Below are 8541 nucleotides of genomic sequence, written 5' to 3' on the forward strand. Positions count from 1 at the left end.
AACCTTACGGCAAACATTATACTCAGCGGGGGAAAGCTGACAGCTGTTCCCCTAAGGTCAGGAATAAGATAAGGATGCCCACTCTCATCACTGTTATTCAACATAGTACTAGAAGTTGTGGCCACAGCAATCAGACAAGAAAAAGAAATAAAAGGCATCCAAACTGGTAAGGAAGAAGTAAAACTCTCACTATTTGCAGAGGACATGATACTATATACAGAAAACCCTAAAGTCTCCCCCAAGAAACTAGTAGGACAGATAAATGAATTCATTAAAGTCACAGGACACAAAACTAATGTACAAGATCTGTTGCATTCCTCTACATGAAAGCAGGAGAAAGAGAAATTAAGAAAACAATTCCACTTATAATTGCACCAAAGACAATTAGGGTATCTAGGAATAAACTTAACTGAAGAGATGAAAGTCCTGTACTCTGAAAACTATAAACAAAACACTGAAGAAAAAAATTCAAGATGACACAAAGAAATGGAAAGACATTCCATGCTCACAGACTGAAAGAGTAAACATTGTTAAAATGTCTATACTACCCAAGTAATCTATACATTTATGCAATCCCTATCAAAATATCAAACAGCATTTTTCACAGAACTAGAACAAACAATCCTCAAATTTGTATGTAAACACAAAAGACTCCAAATAGCCAAAACAATCTTGAAAAAGAAAAACAAAACTGGAGGCATCACCATTCTGGACTTCCAAGTTACATCACAAAGCCGTAGTAATCGGGACAGTATGGTACTGGCACAAAAACAGATACATAGATCAACAGAACAGAATAGAAAACCCAGAAATGGACCCAAAACTATATGGTCAACTCATCTTTGATAGAGCAGGAAAGACTATCCAATGGAAAAAGGACAACCTCTTTAACAAATGGTATCGGGAAAACTGGACAGCCATGTGAAAAATAATGAAACTGGACCACCTTCTTACACTATACTGAAAGTGGATTGAATACCTAAATATGAGACCTGAAAGCATAAAAATTCTAGAGAACACAGGCAATAACCTCCTTGACATCAACTGTAGCAACTTCTTTCTAGACACATCTCTGGAGGCAAGGGAAATAAAGCAACGATAGGCTACTGGGACTATATCAAAATAAAAGGCTTCTGCCCAGTGAAGAAAACAATCACAAAACTGAAAGACAGCCTACGGAATAGAAGATATTTGCAAACGGCATATCTGATAAAGGGTTAGTATCTATCCAAAACATATAAAGAATTGATAAACTCAATACCCAAAACAACAAACAATTCACTTTAAAAAATGGGCAGAAGACATGAAGAGGTATCTCTCCAAAGAAGACATCCAGATGGCTAACAGTCTCATGAAAAGATGCTCAACATCACTCATTACCAGGGAAACACAAGTCAAAACCACAATGAGATACCACCTCACACCTGTCAAAATAGCTAAAATCAACAGCACAATAAACAACAGGTGTTGATGAGGATGCAGAGAACGAGGAACCCTCTTGCGCTGTTGGTGGGAATGCAAACTGGGTACTAGGTATTTACCCAAAGAATATAAAAACACTAATTCAAAGGGATAGCCAAATTATGGAAGGAGCCCAAGTCTCCATCAATTGATAAACTGATAAAGATGTGGTGTATATATACACAATGGAGTATTACTCTGCCATAAAAGAATAAAATCTTGCCATTTGCAATGATGTGGATGGAACCAGAGTGTATTATGCCAAGCAAAATAAGTCAGAGAAAGACAAATACCATGATTTCACTCATGTGTGAAATTTAAGAAACAAAACAAACAAGCAAAGGAAAAAAAGAGAGAAAGAGAGACAAAGCAAGAAACAGACTTTTAACTATAGAGAACGAATGGGTGGTTACCAGAGGGCAGGTGGATGGTGGGATGGGGGAGACAGGGGATGGAGATTAAAGAGTACATGCATCACGATGGAAAAATAAATAAATAAATAAATAAATAAATAAATAAATAAATAAATAAAAGTATTTTTGTAATTAAAAAAATAAACATTAACAATAAGTTCACAAAAGGATTCATACCAGTGCCCAATATAAAATATCATCAATGCAGACTTTTTCTCATTCACTGCTGGTAAGACAATAAACGGACATAAGCTTTGGCTATTCGGCAACGTGTATCACTATGTTTTAAAAGGTACATATTCTTTGATTCAAAAATTTCCATTCCATAAATTTAGAACAAGTAAATCATCGTACATTTCCCAAAGTAGCATTGATTATAATATAAAATGCAATGACAGTCCTTACATTCAGCAGAACACAGTGTTGACATTTAAAAAGATGACATTAAGACAGTTCACTCTGCACATCGGCGAGAGCCTTTTCAGCGTAAACCGCAGAAAGCTCAGCTTAATCCAACCTGAAGAAAGAGAACTCTCTGGAGGGACAGACCTTTAACTGGAAGGTCTGTGCAGGACTCCACGCAACAGCCCGAGCCAGCCCGGCCTGGCCTCTCAGCCTGCAGCTGTGCGCGTCTGTGTGTGGGCTCCAGTTTCCACTTTCTGCTGCCACTTGCCGGCAACACGGTGGCCAGCGGCCCCCACGGCCGCCCTCCCACGCTCTGGTGCACTGGGAAGAGCGGCCATCTCTCCCATCCAACCCCGTACACGCTGTGTGAGTCTGGGCCAGTCTGGGCCACTTCTTGGCCTTGACTTTATCATGTGATCAGAGGGATGAAACTATGCTGACCGGTCGGCCTGAGGCGGCACGGACCGTGACCCCTGCGGCCAGGACAGGGAAGAGCGGCCACCGAAGCAGGCTCAAGTACCCCTGCCGGAAGAGGAATAGATACTGAGAAAAAAAAAGCCATGTGCATTTAAGTCCCTATCAACATTCAGATGTTCAAGAAGGATGAACTTCTATACGATATATCCACGATAATAAATATAATAATAAAATCCACAAATACAAAACTTATATTCTTCAGAAGACACCAGTGAGCGAAAAGACAAGCCGCAAAGTAGGAACGATGAGCAACTCTTCAAGCTAAGCGTATCCAGAACCTACAAAGAACTCGTACAGATCTTCAGCCAGACAAGCCAGTAGAAAAACGTGCAACAGCCACTGGATGAAAGATCTCCAAATGGCCAATTAACCGGAAAAGATGCTCATCCTCGCTAATCACCAGAGAAATGCCAGTCGAAATAAAAAATGAAAACCGCACACCCGTCAGAATGGCTAAAATCAAAAAGACTACGAGAGGGACACGGTATTGACGAACTTCCAAACCCTCAGGAGGAGGAGTGTCGGCTGAAGGACCACACAGAAAAACGGACCCGGGGCCGGGTCTCTCTCTGCTGGGCGCGCGCACTGAGAAACAGGGGCCACAGAGCAGAGTCCTCGGGGTGGCACTCGGGCCTCCACACCGGAGAGCACCTGATCAAGGGGGCGCGCTCGCGGCAGCGGTCCACTCCACCCCGATGGCACCCATGCGCACCCTAGGTGACCGCACAGCGTCCCGCGACGCGAGAGCGACTGGTCGGTCTTAGCTCGTCGGCTGGAAGAGCTCAACGCACACGTTAGGGAGGAGAGTGGCCGCCTGTGGGAAACAGGAAGGTAGCGATGACGACAGGGCCACAGGGCTCTGCGATGCTGACAGCACGAGGCCCACACCCGCGGGGTGACCGCCTGCTCTCACTCAACACCAATTCCCACCCCGGACGGAGGTCTCTAGCTGCACTGCTGCCACGTGGGCAGCCTGGCATTTTCCTGCAATTTCCTGCAATAAACATGCATTGCATGTGGGGCACCGCCTTCCCTGTTTGGGCTCGATTACCCGTAGGGTGCCGGCTGCTGGGTTACAGGAAGCCAGCGCGCTCTCCTTGAGACTCACCTGTGTCCGGGCCAGGCATCCTTACCTGTTCCCATGCCTCGTCCCGAGGCAGCCTGAGGGGAATTTAGTTCCCTAGGGAGCTCCCTCTGGGCCACAATCAAGGGATGACCAAACCAGGGGTGTGATGACAACGGCAGCTCAGCCGCTGCCCACAGCTGCCCCTCTTTCTGAAGAGGGAGAGCAAACTCCTGGGCCCGGAGCTCATCCGACACCACGGCCCCAGCGCCGTTCATCGTCCCCTCGTGACTCCGTTCATTCCTCGGATTTGCTCCTCCCTCAACAACACGGGTGTGAACTGCACGGGTCCACTTATACACAGATTTTTTTTCAGTAAACACAGTAGACCACTGTAAACGTATTTTCCTTATCATTTCCTTAATAACATTTTCTTTTCTCTAATGACTTCGTTGTAAGAATATGGTACGTAGTTCAGATTACATACAAAATGTGTGTCAACTGTTTATGTTGTGGGTAAGGCTTCTACTCAACAGCAGGCTATTAGTAAAGTTTTCAGGGAGTCAAAAGTTATACACAGATTTTCAACTGCATGGGGGGTGGGCATCCCTAACCCCCACGCTGTTCAAAGGTCAAGTGTATATACATACACACACGTAAGAGTATATAACCGATTAACGTCTAGCTCTGGGAAAGGGAAAAATCGTGTCCTAGTACCTCGTACATGTTAGGCATTCAATAAATATTTGAATTGTTAAAAAGGAGACAGCAGGACCTAAATGTAGTCAGTGTGCTAAACCCCATCAGCAGACCAAGACTTAACACCTAATCTAACTGCAGTCTCCATCCCCAGGAACGTAACTGCTTACCACTCAGCTCGGAATTACCTGGTCAGCTCTAGTGACCAGATTTGATGTGCCCCACAGACCCCGTCCACTCCCCTGAGGAAGGCGACCTTGCCGGAAACAACGCATTCTCTAATAATTTCCTTTTCCACCCTCCCTTCCCCCCAGCTCGGCAGAGCTCCTCTCCATTGCGAGATGGGATGCTGCCCGACTCAAGCACCATGAAACAGCCAGTCTGGTCTTTCAATCTACTCAGCCGAGTCTGTTAGGTGCCGGACGTGGCAGCCGTGCTGGGGTCTGGAGCGCTCTCTGACAGCGGCGGGACGAGGACACGCACAGGCGTGGTATCCTGCGGCCACAGTGAGTGCCTGTCCCGGCTCCCGAGGGCCGTGGGTGCGCTCCTGCGGGTTCTGAGCTCTGCTCTCTCCGTGCTGAGCTCCTCACCTAATTCCATTTCCACGGTTCCCCACTTGGTCGGAATCCCTCCCCAAATTCTCTCCTGACTCTGCCTGGATCCCACACTGGGAACTGCTGGCGGTACCAGACTGGGTCCAACCTAAAAACCTGGGCCCAGTTTAAGCTGGCCTGGGTCCAGCACCAGACCTCAGGCGAATAACATTTTGTAGTAAGTAAAGGCTAATAGCTAATGGGAGTCTTGAAAGCCAAAAAAGCTGGGGACATCGGTGGGCACAGGTCAAGCACTTAAAGGCCGTTAAAGTGCTCGCCACCTCAGAAAGACTCATGGTAAGCTGGTCGGAGAAAATGACAAAGTATCCTTGATGACTCTGCAACCGAGCCAGAACGGGAGGGGGGTTCGACCTCCAACTATCCTGAAGCTACAACTACTGAAATACGGAGCAGCGGCTGATGACAAAGGTGTGGGAAGGGCGCCAGATCATGCACACTCTTTTCTGCGTCCATCAGTCCTTCCCTAAATGTTTTTAAGTTTCTTTATCCAGAGAGAGTGGGTGCGAGTGGGGGGAGGGGCAGAGGGGGTGCGGGGAGAGAGAGAATCACAAGCAGACTCTGGGTGCCCGTGCAGAGCCCAGCTCAGGGCTCACACTCACAAACCAGGAGATCACCGCCCCAGCCCAAACCAAGAGTCAGCCGCTCAACCGGGCCAGCCACGAGCCCCTAAAATACGATTTAAAGATAATAGTACTCTTTCTATACAGCTGCTTTAATTAAAAACAAAAATGGGGGCGTCCAGTGGCTCAGTCGGTTGAGTGGCCGACTTCAGCTCAGGTCACGATCTCGCGACTGGTGAGTTCGAGCCCCACGTCGGGCTCTGGGCTGACAGCTCTGAGCACGGAGTCTGCTTCGGATTCTGTGTCTCCTTCTCTCTCTGCCCCTCCCCTGCTCATGTTCTCTCTCTCTGTCTCCTCTCTCTCTCAAAAATAAACATTAAAAAATCAAAAAAAAAAAAAAAAAAAAAAGAAAGAAAGAAAAAAAGACTATGCCCTCTTTCTGTTAGCCAGACTGGAGAAGCTGATTCTGTAGACTGTCAATCCTCAAACCGCGCAGTGCGCACTTTTGTGCCTCCATCACTTGTTAGGTGAGCATAAATCGCTGACTCCTGACTGTCGCTACCACACTGGTTTTCATTTCCAGGGCGCCCGGGGGGGCTCACTTGGTTAAGCATCAGACTCTTGACCTCAACTCAGGTCATGATCTCAGGGTTCTTGATTTCCAGCCCCGCATCAGGCTCTGTGCTGACAGCGTGGAGCCTGCTTGGGATTCTCTACCCCCCCCCGCGCCCCCCCCCTCCCCGTCCCTCTCCCACTTCTGCATGCGTGCGCACGCAGGCTTTCTCTAAGTGAATAAGTTTTTTAAAATGATAAAACTCCTTTCCTTTTGTTATTTAAATTTTTTGTAATGTTTATTTTTGAGAGAGACAGAGACAGAGCATGAGTGGAGGAGGCGTAGAGAGAGGGAGAGGGAGACACAGAAGCTGAGGCAGGCTCCAGGCTCAGAGCTGTCAGCACAGAGCCAACACGGAGCTCGAACCCCTGAACCAGGACATGACCTGAGCCGAAAATGACCAATAGGTTGCCCTTAATCCCAGGTTCCAAACTAACAAAGTATCCTGAAAATAAACACAACTACATTGTGAAGCCTCTTTTAGGAGAATTTGAAAAAGTACCATGTTCTTACGAGGAACAGAGAACAGATAGCAAGCGCTGCGCAAAGGTCTCTCGCCTGGGGCCCGCCCGGACCCCGCGCACAGCCCGCGAGGCGGACGCTCGGTCGCGGCGAGCACAGGACGGGTAACAGGTGCCCCGACAAGGGTCTCTTCGGGCGCACCGGGCTCTCACCTGGGGGCGGCTCGGACCCCGCACGGCCCGCGAGGCGGACGCTCCGGCACGGCGAGCACCCAGAGAGCTGGGAGCCGGCGGCCCGCCCCACCCGCCGTCGCCCTGGTTACCAGCCGCCGCGGCTCAGAGGCCACGAGACTCTCGTCATTCCCGCGAGAGCCCAAAGGACCTTCGCTTCCGGGCACGCCTCACTTCCGGGTGCCGCCCCACTTCCGGCTGCTCCGGCGCGGCGGCCCGGCGCTGGGCCCGATGCTCCGGACGCGGCACCCGGCGGGGAGCGGCGGTGAGTCCAGGGCCCGGAGGCCGGCCCGCCACCCCGCCGCCGCCCGCGGGCCCCCCCCCCCTTCCCGCCCCTGGTGGAGTCGTCTCCCCCCGATCCGCCCCTCCGCTCGGCCCCGCGCCCCCTGTGTCCCTCCCCTCCTCCACCCTCCCGCGCGCCTCCCTTCTCACCTCCTCTCCCTCTCCTCCACCCCGCCTCCCCGCACGGCCTCCCTCCTCCCTCCCCTCTTCCCCCTCCCCCCTTCTTCCCCCTCCCCGGGCCCCCAGCGGCGGCCTGGCGCCGGGCGGCGCGGGCGCGCTGAGTGTCCCTTCTGGTCCTGCAGGACGTCCGCGGACTAGCAGGTGACGGCCCCCGGCGTCGGGCATGGCAGCCGCCTGGCGGCGCGCTCTGCTGCTCCTGCTGGCCTCGCAGCTCGCGTGGTCGGGGAGCCCCCCGGACGAGGAGGAGGTTCCCGAGGAGTGGCTCCTCCTGCACGTGGTGCAGGGGCACATAGGCGCGGGGAACTACAGCTACCTGAGGTTGAACCACGAGGGGAAGATCGTCCTCCAGATGCGGAGCGTGAGGGGGGACGCGGACCTGTACGTGTCCGACAGCACGCTGCACCCGAGCTTCGACGACTACGACCTGCAGTCGGTGACGTGCGGCCCGGACGCGGTGTCCATCCCCGCGCACTTCCGGCGGCCCGTGGGCATCGGGGTGTACGGGCACCCGTCCCACCACGAGAGCGAGTTCGAGATGAAAGTGTATTACGACCGGGCGGTGGAGCGGTCCCCGTTCGGGGAGGCGGCCTACGCCGACGGGACGGGCCCAAGCCAGCGGCCGGCGTCCGCGCCCGAGGACGCGCCCCCGGAGGAGGAGTCCGTGCTCTGGACCGTTTTAATTAGTGTTTTGAAACTGGTACTTGAGATTCTCTTCTGATCCCTCGGACGTGCTCGGAAGACACCCTGATAAGACGTGCCGGGGACTGCGGACCTCCGAACCCGGCTCCGTTTATCCGCCGGGAGGTCACGTTCCAAACATAAAGCCATAGGATTTCGTTACCTCATTTACCCCGAAAGTAGGGAAAGCGGCAAGAACGATGTTGCTTTTTCAGGCCTCAAAGTTCCTGTAAGAGGAATACGCACAATAAAATGTTTCAACTCCGGTTTGATCGGTTTGTCAGGGGACTAGGAGGTTTAGGCAAAATGCAGCACCTTTCCTGCCGCCGCGCGGCTCAGATGGACGGGTTGGCAGCTGCACCTTCACTCCAGTTAGCGGTTCTAGGTGAGGTGCAAACCTTGAA

General features: G+C 51.3%; 2 protein-coding genes across 10 annotated transcripts in view; one reads left to right on the top strand and one right to left on the bottom strand.

The window, feature by feature from the left end:
• WDR27 (WD repeat domain 27) overlaps positions 1–7096 on the bottom strand; it is a 170935-nt gene extending 163839 nt beyond the window's left edge. For all 9 annotated transcript variants that reach the window (XR_007152208.1, XM_047859006.1, XM_047859005.1 and 6 more), the window contains exon 1: positions 6980–7096. The gene's annotated coding sequence lies outside the window, so the exon portion shown is untranslated. The remainder of the gene's footprint in view (positions 1–6979) is intronic.
• A 70-nt stretch (positions 7097–7166) lies between these two features.
• CB2H6orf120 (chromosome B2 C6orf120 homolog) lies at positions 7167–8402 on the top strand. Its single transcript, XM_047858394.1, has 2 exons — positions 7167–7262; positions 7582–8402. Exon 2 carries the CDS (start codon positions 7623–7625, stop codon positions 8175–8177), a length of 555 nt encoding a protein of 184 aa, XP_047714350.1. The 5' UTR covers positions 7167–7262; positions 7582–7622; the 3' UTR covers positions 8178–8402.
• Positions 8403–8541: the final 139 nt, after the last annotated feature.

This window comes from Prionailurus viverrinus, chromosome B2 (genome assembly GCF_022837055.1).
Source record: "Prionailurus viverrinus isolate Anna chromosome B2, UM_Priviv_1.0, whole genome shotgun sequence".
Classification (NCBI taxonomy): Eukaryota; Metazoa; Chordata; class Mammalia; order Carnivora; family Felidae; genus Prionailurus; species Prionailurus viverrinus.

Bases quoted from the DNA above. Each gene is read 5' to 3' on its own strand.
- CB2H6orf120 (XM_047858394.1), top strand. From the start codon at position 7,623: ATGGCAGCCGCCTGGCGGCGCGCTCTGCTGCTCCTGCTGGCCTCGCAG.